Source organism: Carassius auratus, chromosome 25, assembly GCF_003368295.1.
Source record: "Carassius auratus strain Wakin chromosome 25, ASM336829v1, whole genome shotgun sequence".
Classification (NCBI taxonomy): domain Eukaryota; kingdom Metazoa; phylum Chordata; class Actinopteri; order Cypriniformes; family Cyprinidae; genus Carassius; species Carassius auratus.
In genome coordinates, this window is record NC_039267.1 from 5928341 (window position 1) to 5944524 (window position 16184).

The window sequence follows — 16184 nt, forward strand, 5'->3', positions numbered from 1 at the left end:
ATGTTAACACTTTTTTTTTTATGATTTCAAAATATAGGCCTAACTCTTAACTAAAATGTAGCTCTTACCGAGTAATTATCATAACAAACCATCTAGATAGAAAAAAAAAAGCAAAGAGGCAAAATCAGCTATTTTGGGATAATGGATCCTGAGAATCACTTATTCCAACCAATTCTGCAAAGTGGCAAAACTTATCATACTTTAGGGGAAGATTAGGTCAAACCAGTAATGAGTTCTCAAGAGTAATGCGTTTAGTAGAGATTTGCTCGAGTGACAGGGAACTGGGAAACACCCATGAGTAACCAGGAATCCCTAAAGTCAAAATCAACGGCAGGCCGAATATTCCCACTAGATCTATAACTGCTATATACTGTATGTTGTATTGACTTTCTCATTATCACTACTTTATATCTCACAATTACTGTACAATTTTCTCACAATTCATACTTCTAATAATTGCGATTCACTTTGCGTTATTGCCATTTCTCATGACTGTGACTATTTCTCACAATTAATTGCAACTGATTGCACAACATTACATGACCATTCCAACTGCTTTTCTCGCAACTGCAACTTTGTTTCTCGTAATTGTGAATGTTTCTCAGAAATTCTGACTTCATTAGCGACTTTTCTTGTAATTGCATCTTTCTCTCAATTGCGACTTTTACAGTACATTGTATTTTTGACATGGGTGATAATCCCTGACTTTTTATATTACTTTAAATTTAAAAAATAGTTTTTTACATTTAATGACAGTTTACACCAAGAATTATAACGATAACTATAAAGTTTTATCATTCTAATGGAATAGGAAAGTCCACACATCAACTATAATGATAATGGGAGAGGAATTGTTTGAATTGTTGGAATCATTTAAAATATTATTTTTTCAGATGATGAATGATAAAAAACAATGACAGCCAATCAGAAACTATCCTGCTTTAAAGATGAAAAAACTGCAGTGTGTGCTTAAACAGAATGGTTAACGTTCATGATGAGAATATGCTTTTATCCGTTTTATTTTTCACTCTGAGGTGGACATGGGTGCCCATATAACATGGAAAAACATTCTGGAGGCTCCTGCTCAGAATAGACAGGTCTCAAGTTTCAAGTTCTACCATGGTGTGATTCTATAGCTGTACAGTAGGTTCAAAGCCTCAGCAGTAGGCTAATGATGTCCTGGGGTAAATAATCCTAGTTGAGTTTGCTTAAACTTTTAAAACCGATTCATCTTTCCATAAATATGACTTAAGAACGCTTGCACTTTGTGTCCTCTTCTTCTTAGATTCTGTCAGATACTGTACCCTGCAGACATCAAGATTACTGGCAGCATCTATAACTGATCCTGTTGTGTGGAGGATGTGATCCTTACGATAACAAACCCACAACTTTCCACTTCCTCTAACGTTCTCTAACCTACTGGGAACAGAAGGAAGGATTATAAAGGAAATATGGAGGAGGAAGTTAAAGATGCCACTCCAGACAAGCAGGTCAAATGTCAACACACCCAAATGGTTTCAACTCAAAAAGGTTTGTTTACTCTGGATTAAAGTCTTTCCGTTACACTAAAACAGGACAGCCAACAGCAAACCATGCATTTGCTAGAATTAAGGTCTCATACACTGCCATTTTACAAACTGAAAACTTTTAGTAATTTTTACAATGACATGCAAAACAACATATCTGTGGTTAGTTAAAATAACAGAGCCAGTCAACTTAATATAAACCGTTCAACACTCAAATGACACTATGAAGCAACTCTATAAATACAGGTGTCCTGTCCAGATGTTTTTCTCAGATGGGTCATGAAAAACTACAAACCACTTTGAGAAGCATTATTGCTTCCACATGAACCAGCTGGAGTTTGATCAACCAGCCGGTAGGGTTGCTTTAGCCTGAACAGCCCTGCCTTCACCTGAAGCGAATCAGTGTTGGAAATTGGAGGGAATGTGAAACCGAATCCAACAGAAGAATGCATGCAATTCCACAAAAAAAGCTTGTATTTTTCTGAGCATGTCATTGTCAAATTGTGATATACTACCCACAAGAAACGTATGAGAGGATCACGGCAGTCCAAAAGGAATGGACTGGTAGTGTTATTTTGAGAGATGGACTCCGGAGTGCAGCAGATAAACTTTCAGCATTCACATCTGTGGATAATTGGAGTCAACCCAATTTGAACTGAACTTCCACTGAGAGTCATATGATATTTTAAAAATCACAAAATACTGGGAATAACCTAAAAGGCTCAGAGAGGCTCCGACAGTGTGTGCTGGCCCTTTTCCTTGGTCCGCCTCATGAACTTCTGTGCAGCTTCATATTTCAGAGTTGTTACTTTATATCTCACAATAGTGACTTTATTGATGATAACTCTAATTTTCTCACAATTGCGACTTCATTCTGACAACTGCAACTTCATTTCTCATAGTTGTGACTTAATATATCGCAATTCTACTCCTCACATTTTTTATTTCTCATATTTGCTTCTTTAGCTTTCAAAATTTGCAACTCTCCCACAATTGCAATTAGCTTCATTTCTCACAACTCGTAAAATTGCGACTTTATTCCTTATTACCGTAACTATTGTCATTATTTGTAAGTCGCTTTGGATAAAAGCATCTGAAAATGACTAAATGTAAATCTCATAATTGCGACTTCGACAATTGCTACTTTATTTCTCAGTCTATTTATCATAAATGTAACGATCTCTTAATTGCAACTTTTTCTCAAAATTGTGACTTGATTATTACTACAACTTTATCTCTCAATTGCAACTTTATCTCACGAATGCAACTTTATTTCTGACAATTGTGAGTTCATTTCTTATATTTGCTTAATTTCTGACAATTACGACTCAATTTGCCTAATGGTCATACTTGAGCAACGCAAAAGTTCTAGTGTATTTCTGTCTTCTCTGCGCTCAGAATGGCCCTTATAAGTCAATGGCATATTCCAGGAAGAGCAGATTGTGTAACACTATCATTTTGCCCTATAGACAGCAGAGGGACAACATAATGCAAAAACTCTCATAAACAACCACAATCTTCAACAGAAACTACACAGATTAAAAAAAGCAAACATCTTAAGGTGCATTACACATTGCATTAGGAAAGCCCATATAAGAACTCAAGGGTGTTACACTTCAGTAGCACTGCTGGAAATTTAGAATATAGACACGCGTATTACAAAATAAGAACAAATATTTATCTGTGCAAATCACTATCCATGTTCATTACAAAATAAAATGAGCACACAAATAGAGAAGAAACAACTGCAAGCAAATGATTCATCTACTGAGACGCATTGGATGCCAGTCTGAGCCAGATGATCTCTACAGTCGGAGCAATACACACCAATAAGGAGTAATCCTGGACAACAGGGAGAAGAACATAACACTCCAGTCTGACCAAAACTATTCGAATTACATAACACATAATTCAGGAAACTTTCCCAAGAAAAGCCATCAACAATGGAAAACACTTATTGTTCAAAACACCTTCACACCTGTCAACTGTTTACCCTAAGAACAGCCCTAACAAGGGACCAAAACTGGTCTCTTAGAGACCTTCCAGGAAAATCTATTCGGTAACTGTTTTGGAGCAGGTTTTTACATAGTAGACCATGTTAGACCAGCAACACCTAACTTTAAGGCGGTCCTTCAGATAGATTTCTCAAAATTGAATGTTGTCAGTTTAGCCAATGACTATATCAGATAACAGATAATATTACAAAAATCATGCTTTAGTGCGGTGTTGTCATTATCTAAGAGATAAACTACAAACCAAACCCAGACAGCTGTCGAACACTCCAAAGGCTGCAGTAAATTATTTACACCACTTTTGAAACTTAACCTGATTAAGATGTAAACAAACACCCGGTTGGAAATCCAATACAAACTTGCCATCATTTAATTAAATAGTTACCGTAACATAAATATCGGTTCTATTTATTTGTTTTAATGTTACAATGTTATTTTCATATGCATGGCAACAGTGTATGCCTAACCTGTCAACGCAGCGCGTGCCCAATATAGCGCGTCACTTTAAGTTTCCCAGCAGCTCGTGCGCTGACACGCGCTCAAATGAAGTGATCAGCAAACTTACTTTTTCCGCTGTAATATGACTTTGAGGTTCAGCGACAGCCACAGAACTTGCTTGACAGCGTATTGATATTATCCGTATAGCGTATCTGAGCTCTAACTTTTAAAAGAAAACTGTTTGTATCGTATGACTCCATCCACTCAGTTGTTGCGCTGGCTCTTTATGCGCTTTTATAATTAGAGGCGGCGCTTCCCACGACGCCCAATGGGAAGTTCAGATAAACTTGGAAGGCGAATCCCACTGTTGATTTTTTTAACGGTTGTCTGTATTTTACTTCATTCTCTGGACAAACTGTCCTGAATGTTTGAGCTGAGGAAAACTGTCATGTTACAATGCTTAAAAAAAAAGTGTTTTGAAATATATTATGGGGTGGATGTGTCCATCCAAACGTATTTTACCTGCAAAACGGTGTTTCATTAGTGGTTTAGGACAAGTCCAGTCTAAATATTCATCTACGGCCAATGTCTCTCTCTCTCTCTCTCTCTCTCTCTCACACACACACACACACACACACACTGCGTGTTTTGTTATTTTTTACTGCCCTGTACCAACTTGTCCTGAAAGCCTCGTGTTCCCAAAACCTGGTCTCCCTCCTTTATCACCCACTCTAGTTTTACTAAAAACTCAGAAAATAGACCATCAGAAGTGTTTCTTCTTTACGCCAAATCAATTTTTCATTGTTTTTGATATCATACCACTGTACTACATAAAAAGTCTTGATAAATATGATGAGCGTGCGTTGTCTTACCTACACCAGAGAAATTGCTATGCTGGCGCGAGCAGCAGGTTTAATCACACATGCTGACAGGTGTTTGTTTCATTAGGACAGGTAGTGAATGAGTGGTGAACGAGATGTTGTACTTTGTCGACATCTACTGGACTATTAAAGAATGTGCACACTTTATGCACATTGAAAGGGCAAAGTTGGGCAAAAACCAAGAGTGCAATGAGATGTTCACGAGTCTATATGGAACAAAAACAGACTAACTCATGACGAAACAAGAAGGCATTCAAATCTATTTGGATGGACAATACACAGCTGTCAAAAAAAAAAAAAAAAAATTACATATGTGTATGAATTTCGCCTGCAGTTTTTACAAGTCAAATAAAAAATATTTGTAATAAATATTCAAGTTAATAATCTATGTAGCCAATAGGCCTATACACTCACCAAGGCTGCATTTGTTTGATCAAAAATACAATAAAACAGTAATATTGTGAAATATTATTAAATTTAAATGTAAATTTAAAATTAACATTTTCCTATTGTAATATTCAAATTGTTTTTTATTATAATTATTTTTTTATTAATGTAATGCAAAGCTGAATATATATATATATATAATTTATTTATTTATTTTTTGTGGAAACTATGGAAACATAACTATCCTGGAAGGAGTTATGTTATAGGCAGCTGTATAGAGAAGTTTTGATGAAGTACTGGGTTGGCTGAGACCATAAGCAGTTCTGTCTTAGCCAGATTGAGCAGAAGGTGATGGTCCTTCATCCAGCTAGAAATGTCTCTCTGACAGGCTGCAATGCAAACAGCTACCATCGGATCATCTGGTTGGAATGAGAAGCAGAGTTAAGTGTCATCAGCATAGCAGTGATAGGAAAAGCCATGCTTCTAAATGACAGATCCTAATGACGTCATGTAGATGGAGAAGAGAAGAAGTCCAAGCACTGAGCCTTGAGGAACCCCAGTATCAAGAAGTTGTGACTTAGAAACCTCACAAGGCACCCTGAAATACCTACATGAGAAGTAAGACTTGAACCATTGGAGTGCGGTTCCTGAGATGCCCATCTTTATGAGGGAGGACAGAAGGATCTGGTGGTTACCTGTGTCAAAAGCAGAAAACAGATTCAGCAAGATGATTACTGAGGATATGGAAGCTGCTCTTGCCAGTAAACGAGAGCAGGACAGACTCAGTTGAGAGGCCGCTTTTGAACCCAGATTGGTTGTTGTCCAGGAGGTTGTTCTGTGCAAGGAACATAGAGAGTTGGCTTAACACAACTCGCTCAAGTCTCATTAAAATTAATGGTGGATTAAAAGTGGATTTAGAGACGGTTTCTTTTAGAGCTGTGGGTTTACACAAGCCTGCTTAATGCTGTGGGAAATGTATCAGAGTGAAGAGAGGTTTTAACAATGTGAGTAAGTGAAAGTATGACTGAATAAGTAATTGCCTTAAGTATGTTAGTTTGGATAGGATCAAGTGGACAGGTAGTAGGATGATTGGAAAGGGTAACTTTGGAAACGTTTGAGTGGAGAAAAGGGGGAGAGATTGTGTATTTTTCATTATGAAGTTATCATCGTTTGTGGTGTGTGGAATTGGTCATTGATGTTTCTTGTTTTATTTATCATCAGCTGTAAGAGTTGATGTCAGAGGAGGGGGAGGAGGACAGAAGAAAAGAGAAAGTTTTGTAATGTATGTTGTTTTAATACATAATGTTGTTTTGATACATTTGCAGAGAAGGAGTAGTGACTGATACTGTAAGTCGTTAGAGTTTTTTTTTTTTATATGTTACAAACAAATTATATCAAATTATTACGAATAATTAAAATATTAAGAATGAATGAATGAATTAATAAATAAAAGTTTCTTAACTTTTAAACACTTGACTTAAAATGTTTTTCAAGCACCAGGATCATGTGACACTAAAAACTGGGATGATGGCTGTTGAATATTCAGCTTTTCTATAACTGGAATAAATTACATTTTAAACATTATTCAAATAGAACAGTATCATTTGTGTCGAGGTTGTACTTTTGTACGATTTATTTGTTACTTTCATTTCTGAAGGCCAGTGCGCTGTCGCTTTAATAATTGAGCCATCAGATGCAATAGTGGGAGCCAAAAACATTTTCCAGTCTTTTTTTCCCCCTCACAAGTTTCCAAATAAAGCACGTCCCAGGCACAGAGTCTGTGATTCACGCCAGGGGTGAGTCGCCTAAGCATAAAACGATGCTGAAGTTTGTGATAATATCCCTTTCCTTGGGCTTTGTGGTGGGCAGCTCAGTTCACAGAGCGGGACATCTGGACATCTCCGAGACCCTGGAGGAGCATGTGGCGCAGGGACAAACCACTTTAAACGAGATGTTCAAAGAAGTGGAAAAACTTATGGAGGACACGCAGCAGAAACTAGAAGAGGCTGTTCATCAGGTAGTTATGACAGGAGAAAAATAAATCTAAGTAGATTAACGTTTAAATGTTGTTTTGTGCCATGGTCTTTTTGCGCAGGAGGATTGTCGCTGACCGATTCGTGAACAAAATGTTCTTTCGAGTCGAATCTTTTCATTGAATCTTTTTTAAACCGGTTCACAAAACCTCGAAAGAATAACAGATTTAGTTTTAGTAGCAAATTTAGTTAAAAGTGCAAAATGTTATCCGATGTAGATTATTTTTTAGTAGTGTTTAATGTAAATGTAAGTATATTTTGCTCCTAAATGATAAACGTATCTGGATTAATAGTACTATTAATAAAACTTAATGGGGTTAATATGCAATGACACCGAATCGTTTTTGAACTGATTTTTTTTTTTTTTTAACGAACTGGTTGAAAGAATTGCATGGTTCACTAAAATGATTAATTATTTCTTTCCAATTAGCAATGTCAAAATAAAAAAATCTATCAAAACATTCACATTAATATTAATCTGATTTGAAACAGATGGAGAATGAGTCTTCAAAATCGTTGTTACATGGACGCAACTTTCCTGCCAGTTTTCACAATGAAACTACAACAGAGATCAAGGTTGGAAATCGGACTGTTCATCTGATAGAGAGAATCGACAAGGTATTTCTTGTCTTTGATTCAGATTTTTATTTGCAAGCCTATAGCCTAGCCTAATTGGCATTGAAGGGTCATGAAACCCCAGACTACTTTTTTTTTCTGAGAACTGCTTTGCGTTTATATGCCTTAGTGCTTTTGTTATATTGATTTGCCTTGCTTTACTAAACACCTGGTTTTCCTCTAGGAAACGGTTAATGGGACTGGAAAGACACATTTCTCTAGAACTCTCATTCAGAACACTGAACGGTGGAATGAAGTTGATCACGTGAGTCTATTGCTCATCTATAGCTTTAATAGCTGGAAGTTTCCAGACATATTAAACAGATATCAAACTTGTAATGCACAATCTGCTAAGTCACCCAGCCAACCCGAGGTTTGAAAGCAGAGTTTATTTATTAATAAAACCAACATGGATTTTCCATTTCACCAGTCATCAAACTATCCGCTGTTTGCCTGGAAAACATGTGGCACATCATTACAGAGACCTTTCTAAACATGCTGAATTCTTGTAAACCTTTTGATAAATTAGAGGGACAGATGGTCTGTATCAGTCCTCTTTCCACTTGTGTTACACTGTTGCTGTGGTTACCACTAAAATATAAGCTTTTATTATAAGACTAACTAAAAATATCCTCTACATGAGTTAATCTTTTAAACGTAAACATGTTATTTCTTAGTTTTCAAGACTAAAATCAGTTACTCTATGTAATGGCTTTTGATTGAAATAAATGATGTCTATTCCAGAGTAAAACACATAAGCATTGCACATATGGTCCTTATGCGTTTCTATAACAATTTAACAGACGGCAGTGTCATTAGAGGCTCTTTGGCCTGGCAGTCTTCTGGCATCATGACAATAATATATGGTGAAATTAGAACAGCTGGAAAGAATGCATGGAAAGTGGAGCGCTGGGGATGTGTGGTGGAGAGTTTGTGCCAGCTATCATGTTGCCATGAGGCAGCACTTAGTGGTTAACTCTCGTTTTGCACAGTGGCAAATCTGAGCTCACAGTTAAAAGATAAGCAAATATGTGAGGGATGATAATGTAAAGCCGGTCATTATTGCAAAATATACTCCAGATGTGAGTAAACCAATGCAGTATTCCATGTATTATGAAAAATCAATCAATAATTTTAAATATTTATGTGAAATGTGTCTCTCTGTTTGTGTAGCATACATACAAAAATATGACTATTATATTTTAGCATTTGATTTGGTTTTATATGTGTGTGTATGTATGTAGCATATGTAAAAATATAACTTTATTTTATAATTTTATTTGCCTTTATTTTAAATATATATTATTATTAAATAAATATATAATTATTAAAAGATATAAAGTAATTGTGAATTATATACAGCATACTCACACAAAATATCTATTCATTATTTTGATTGATTATGAATTAATTAACTTTTTATTTTTATTTAATCCAAGTTCTTCTGGAAGACAAAATACAAAATGGAAATTTGTAGAAATCTGAAGACAAAATTATATATATATATATATATATATATATATATATATATATATAAAATTTGGATTTATATAATTAATATATAATAATTTTGTCTTCATGATTTCTACAAATTACTATTTTGTATTCTGTCTTCCAGAAGAACTTGGACCTGAACCTCCAGTTCTTCAAGAAAGTATTTTTTTTTTTTTTGCGAGTAATTGATGAGTTTTTTTTATGTGGCTCACTTACATTAGTCTAGACTCCAGTCCAGACGCTGTAACTCTGGGGGGAAGGGTACGAGCTCTCACAGGATTTCTGCACCTCCACTTCTGTGAATGTGGAATTCATTTTGACGCGGAAGATGACGTCATCAGGCATTAAAAAGGGACTCCTGTTTTCCGTATTGAACCACAAGCCATTTTAAAACTATCCTCTATTCTTCCTTCAGTTTGTTTGTAAATATTTTCAGTGGAAATGTTCAAAATATTACGTCTTATTTCCCGTCTTTACCTTAGACTGCAAGGTTAAGTCACAAAATTTCCATGATGTTGAGTTCCAGTGTTTATAACAGAGTACAAGCACACAAACGGCTGTTTTGGATAAAACATTATATCCACCCATAGTGGAAAGTGTAGCTGAGGCGGATGTTCCAGACAACACAAATGCGGTTTTCAGTTAATGCTAGGTGGGTGTTTCTTTGGGATCCCCAGCTCAATTTCAAAACACCTCGTTGGAATTTCCTAACCCTAAAGTCAAAAATAAAGCTTACTATTACAATATACTTTTCCTTTGAGCAACCTACAGCACTGTCTCTAAACTATAGTTATAAGACAATGCTGTAGGTTGCTCAAAGAAAAAGTTGCCCCAAAATAGAAAAAAGGAAAGACACTGTCATCTTGTCTTTCTAAACCTCAAAGACTGACTTTCGTCTGAGGAACGCAACAGAAGACGTTCAGCAGAATGTCCATGATGTTATGATGTGGTATCCTGAAGCAGCAGAGTTTATTGTTGGGATGTTTGCTCAACTGTAGCTGTAATAACAGTGTTTCTGTAATATATAATGTCAGGTTCATTCTTGTTCATTCAGGAGTGTATGATTGATGAGGACTGTGGGGACAGCAGCTTCTGCCTGTATGAGCTCATCACCTCCAAATGTGTCCCATGCCAGACGACTAATATGGTCTGTGCTCTGATCTATCTATCTATCTATCTATCTATCTATCTATCTATCTATCTATCTATCTATCTATCTATCTATCTATCTATCTATCTATCTATCTATCTGTCTGTCTGTCTGTCTGTCTGTCTGTCTGTCTGTCTGTCTATCTATCTATCTATCTATCTATCTATCTATCTATCTGTCTATCTATCTCTCTATCTACAGTGTATCTATCTATCTATCTACAGTGTATCTATCTATCTGACTGACTGTATCTGTCTGTCTATCTCAATCTATCTATCTACAGTGTATCTATCTATTTATCTATCTGACTGACTGTATCTATCTGTCTTATCTATTTATCTGTCTGTCTGTCTCTATCTATCTACCTATCTATCTATCTATCTATCTATCTATCTATCTATCTATCTATCTATCTATCTCTATCTCTCTCTAACTGTCTGTCTATAATTGTATCTATCATCATATCGATCCATCTGTCTGTTTGTAAATTATGGTGTATTCTAAATATGTACATTTGTTTATATATTGAATATATAAAGCAATAGAAATATTTGATAGTTTATATATCGAATTTATATTTTATATATTTAAACAAATGTTTCAAAAATATATACAGTATTGTTCAAAATAATAGCAGTACAATGTGACTAACCAGAATAATCAAGGTTTTTAGTATATTTTCTATTGCTACGTGGCAAACAAGTTACCAGTAGGTTCAGTAGATTGTCAGAAAACAAACAAGACCCAGCATTCATGATATGCACGCTCTTAAGGCTGTGCAATTGGGCAATTAGTTGAAAGGGGTGTGTTAAAAAAAATAGCAGTGTCTACCTTTGACTGTACAAACTCAAAACTATTTTGTACAAACATTTTTTTTTTTCTGGGATTTAGCAATCCTGTGAATCACTAAACTAATATTTAGTTGTATGACCACAGTTTTTTAAAACTGCTTGACATCTGTGTGGCATGGAGTCAACCAACTTGTGGCACCTCTCAGCTGTTATTCCACTCCATGATTCTTTAACAACATTCCACAATTCATTCACATTTCTTGGTTTTGCTTCAGAAACAGCATTTTTGATATCACCCCACAAGTTCTCAATTGGATTAAGGTCTGGAGATTGGGCTGGCCACTCCATAACATTAATTTTGTTGGTTTGGAACCAAGACTTTGCCCGTTTACTAGTGTGTTTTGGGTCATTGTCTTGTTGAAACAACCATTTCAAGGGCATGTCCTCTTCAGCATAGGGCAACATGACCTCTTCAAGTATTTTAACATATGCAAACTGATCCATGATCCCTGGTATGCGATAAATAGGCCCAACACCATAGTAGGAGAAACATGCCCATATCATGATGCTTGCACCTCCATGCTTCACTGTCTTCACTGTGTACTGTGGCTTGAATTCAGAGTTTGGGGGTCGTCTCACAAACTGCCTGTGGCCCTTGGACCCAAAAAGAACAATTTTACTCTCATCAGTCCACAAAATGTTCCTCCATTTCTCTTTAGGCCAGTTGATGTGTTCTTTGGCAAATTGTAACCTCTTCTGCACATGCCTTTTTTTTAACAGAGGGACTTTGCGGGGGATTCTTGAAAATAGATTAGCTTCACACAGACGTCTTCTAACTGTCACAGTACTTACAGGTAACTCCAGACTGTCTTTGATCATCCTGGAGGTGATCATTGGCTGAGCCTTTGCCATTCTGGTTATTCTTCTATCCATTTTGATGGTTGTCTTCCGTTTTCTTCCACGTCTCTCTGGTTTTGCTCTCCATTTTAAGGCATTGGAGATCATTTTAGCTGAACAGCCAATCATTTTTTGCACCTCTTTATAGGTTTTCCCCTCTCTAATCAACTTTTTAATCAAAGTACGCTGTTCTTCTGAACAATGTCTTGAACGACCCATTTTCCTCAGCTTTCAAATGCATGTTCAACAAGTGTTGGCTTCATCCTTAAATAGGGGCCACCTGATTCACACCTGTTTCTTCACAAAATTGATGACCTCAGTGACTGAATGCCACACTGCTATTTTTTTGAACACACCCCTTTCAACTAATTCAACTAATTGCCCAATTGCACAGCCTTAAGAGCGTGCATATCATGAATGCTGGGTCTCATTTGTTTTCTGAGAATCTACTGAACCTACTGGTAACTTGTTTGCCACGTAGCAATAAAAAAATATATGAAAAACCTTGATTATTCTGGTTAGTCACATTGTACTGCTATTATTTTGAACAATACTGTATATATAGTTATATATATAACTATATATATAACTATGTATATATATATATATATATATATATATATATATATATATATATAACTATATATATATATTCTTTCCTTTTTTGGCTAAATTCCTGTTCTGCTGTTTGAATTGACAGGAGTGCACGAAGGATGTGGAGTGTTGTGGAGATCAGTTGTGTGTGTGGGGTGTCTGCGCTCAGAACAGAACCCAAGGCCAGTCAGGAACCATCTGCCAGTACCAGAGCGACTGCAGTCCTCAACACTGCTGCGCCTTTCACAAAGGTTCTGCACTCTTTGTTCAGATCATCACCGTTTCACATGTGGAATAATTCAGATTTTTAGGATGGATTTTCATGTTATAAGATTTAAAGTCTGAGACAATGCTATCTAAAATTATAAATAAAATGCCTTTTAAAAGTAGCAAAAAAAAAAAAAAAAAAAGAAGAAAAAGTTAACTAAAAAGTTTTAGTAAAAATCAACCATTGGGACATAAAAGTGCCTGTATAAACAAGCCTATTAGATATCAATATGCAGCTGGTTATATAACAAAACATCTGAAAAATACCCCGTTTCACTGGGCCTCTCAGAAGATTTCCCTGCAAAGTACTAAATAATTGCTTCCTTGAATTTGGAATCGCACTCCTTGCTCACTTGGTTTACAATGTTCCTCAGTTTTCTTTCCATTGCCAAATATGCATTAATCACACACAAGATACAAACCAACAACATTTGCAGTGGTTTTGATACATCAATACACTTCCTGAAGTCTAGAGACCCTCTTTCTTTCTGTGTACCTTTCCCTATAGTCTCTTTTCCTCCCACGCTACTTCTCTTAATATTCCAGTTTTTCTTTTGTCTTCAGCCCTGCTTTTCCCTGTGTGCCGTCCCAAGCCACAGGAAGGCCAGGGATGCCCCAGTCACCCCAATCAGCTGATGGATCTGTTACTGTGGGACGAGGAGGGACCGCAGGAGCACTGCCCCTGTGCTACAGGCCTGCACTGCCAGCCTCTCAAGTGAGACGATTTCATCATTCTGTGCATGTGTCTAGTTGATGTGTTACACACAGCTCGGGAGGCTTGCCAAGAAAATAATGCATTTTACATAGACGTCTATGCATTTTATAATCGTAATCAATCCAGCCAATTAAATTGCTGGTAAGAAAAATCTCTTTGAACCAGATGGTTTTGGGCACTATGAAATTTTTATTTCTGTTTATATATGATATATATAGTTTTTTTTAATTTTTTTTAAACAAAATATATATTTAAACATTGACATTTTTTATAAATATGTATGCATACATGTAAATTATATAATTAAATGTATATTTATATTTCTTTTCAGAGAATAATGACTCAAATGTATCTGTGGTTTTATGTTACAGGAATAAATCAGTGTGTGTAGATGAGAGGAATGCTTCTGGAGAAGGAAATGCTGACTGATCATTCCCAGTGAAACAGGATTTTCATCATTATTAGAATCTGTAATTTTGTCTTTTTTTGTAACCTTAAAGTGCCGTCTTTCTCGTCCTAATTTATTGGAAGAGCTTTAATGAATAACTTTTTTTTTTTTTTGGTGTGATTTGTATGCCAATAGCACCACCAACAAATAGAATTACAGATAATGATTTTTAAAAAAGTCTTTTAAAAAATAATGACATTGTTCTGAATATGTGGACATAGCTGGGCATTACATTCCTTCCAAATAAATATGATTTCTGGACATTTTTGTCAAAGCAAATGTTTTAAAGCAAAATCTGAATTTAAATCGCTTATTGAAATGTGAACAGCAGATGACAGTGTTGAGTTTTGGTAGATATGGATGAGGCTTACTTTCACACAAATCGGTGAGACAAACTTTCACACGAATCGGTGAGGGGTTTACAGTCCAGCTCATCAACTATTATAAAAGCTTTATCATTAAAAAAAACACTTAAGTACCACAAACCAATTAGCCAATTATGACTCGTTAAACTGAAAAACAAGTTCACATAGTTTATTCTCTTGGTTCACAAACGAAAGGCACCCATTGATTTTTAACCCTCCACTGACATTTTAATGTGGCATTTACAATTCTCCCAGAAAACAGACAGCATAACATTGTGGGGAACGGTTCACTTATTTCTAGATAGTTACAGGATATTTAACAAAAAAAAATACATTCAAGACAGACAAAAAGGGAAGCGATCTACATTTGTCCCATCAAGGCCCGACTTCAGCTTGATCTTAAGGAAGAAAATGTTAATATTATCGTTATAAAATACTGTGGGAAAAGAAACACGAGGTGACCTGACACACACACACACACAAAAGAAACCCAATGAAGCTTCATTTTACCCAATACAAAAAAAAAAAAAAAAAACTACAAAAGATAATTTGAATATTATAGGGGGAGAAGCTCTCTCTCTCTCTCTCTCTCTCTCTCTCTCTCTCTCTCTCTATATATATATATATATTATTTTTACCCTATTTTGGGATAAACAACAATACACAAAACTTGTTTTCAAAATCACTATTCCACTCAAACTCCCACATAAAATTATGGATCCTAAAATGAAGGCAAGGTTTTTTTTTTCTCTTTTTTTTAACAGTTAATAGAAAAGACAGAATAGTTCCAGAAAGTTAATAACAATATCCACCAACTAGCGCTTCCTAGTATGATATTTAGCTGTGCAAAGAGATTGGCTTTTTATGACAAACATAACTTGACATTGTGATCATAAAAGTAGTCTATACGGTGCATTTACTGTAACATTACATCTCTTCCTTTCGCGTCATAAACAATCACTTCCTATTTATTTCAAACATGAAAAATACTTGGTAGCAGACAATGTTAAATTACAGTGCTTTATCTAAATAGAACGATTTAGAAAACATACATCCTTTATATCTTTCACATGACTTCAACATTCAGACAGTTCACAAAATAATTCGGGTGAACAAAAGGAAGAACAATGATTATTTACCCTCCTCTGATACGAACTCGATCGAAGTGCTAAAGAACGTAAAGATGGTTAATTAGCTGAATTACCTGAACACAAATAAATTATGGCAAGAGATAATCTTCGCACTTTATTTATGAAACACGAGTGGAACGAACCTGTAAATTGTTTGTAAACGGCCGTTGACGTGAAACGATTAAACGTTTAAACGTTTACGAACCGTCGACTCAATCCCATCTGCTCATGTTTATTAATAAGCCTCATTAAAGGCAACAGGTTTAAGCAGGTGAACGAACTGAGGCTTGCTTTTTCTAGCATTTCTGGGAATTTATTTTTTAACGTCTATTAATAACAGAAATTTGGAATAAAGTGTTTGATTGCTTTCACAAAAACGTCAAGTAGGACATTAAAAAAAAATGTGTTTCAAGATGACATTTTTGGTATTGACTGAAGAAA

The 16184-nt window shown here is 35.6% G+C and overlaps 2 protein-coding genes across 8 annotated transcripts in view; one reads left to right on the plus strand and one right to left on the minus strand.

Moving 5' to 3' along the window:
• The window catches only part of mical2b (microtubule associated monooxygenase, calponin and LIM domain containing 2b), a 52026-nt gene extending 47083 nt beyond the window's left edge, over positions 1-4943 (minus strand). For 6 of the 7 annotated variants that reach the window (XM_026202267.1, XM_026202266.1, XM_026202264.1 and 3 more), the window contains exon 1: positions 4104-4263. The gene's annotated coding sequence lies outside the window, so the exon portion shown is untranslated. Of the gene's footprint in view, positions 1-4103; positions 4264-4848 lie in introns of those variants that run through there. The other variant, XM_026202263.1, reaches the window with a different exon arrangement.
• A 2013-nt stretch (positions 4944-6956) lies between these two features.
• On the plus strand, positions 6957-14509 carry dkk3b (dickkopf WNT signaling pathway inhibitor 3b). The gene is made up of 7 exons (XM_026202270.1): positions 6957-7261; positions 7770-7895; positions 8077-8157; positions 10441-10533; positions 12925-13069; positions 13650-13800; positions 14172-14509. Exons 1-7 carry the CDS (start codon positions 7064-7066, stop codon positions 14227-14229), a joined length of 852 nt encoding a protein of 283 aa, XP_026058055.1. The 5' UTR covers positions 6957-7063; the 3' UTR covers positions 14230-14509.
• Positions 14510-16184: the final 1675 nt, after the last annotated feature.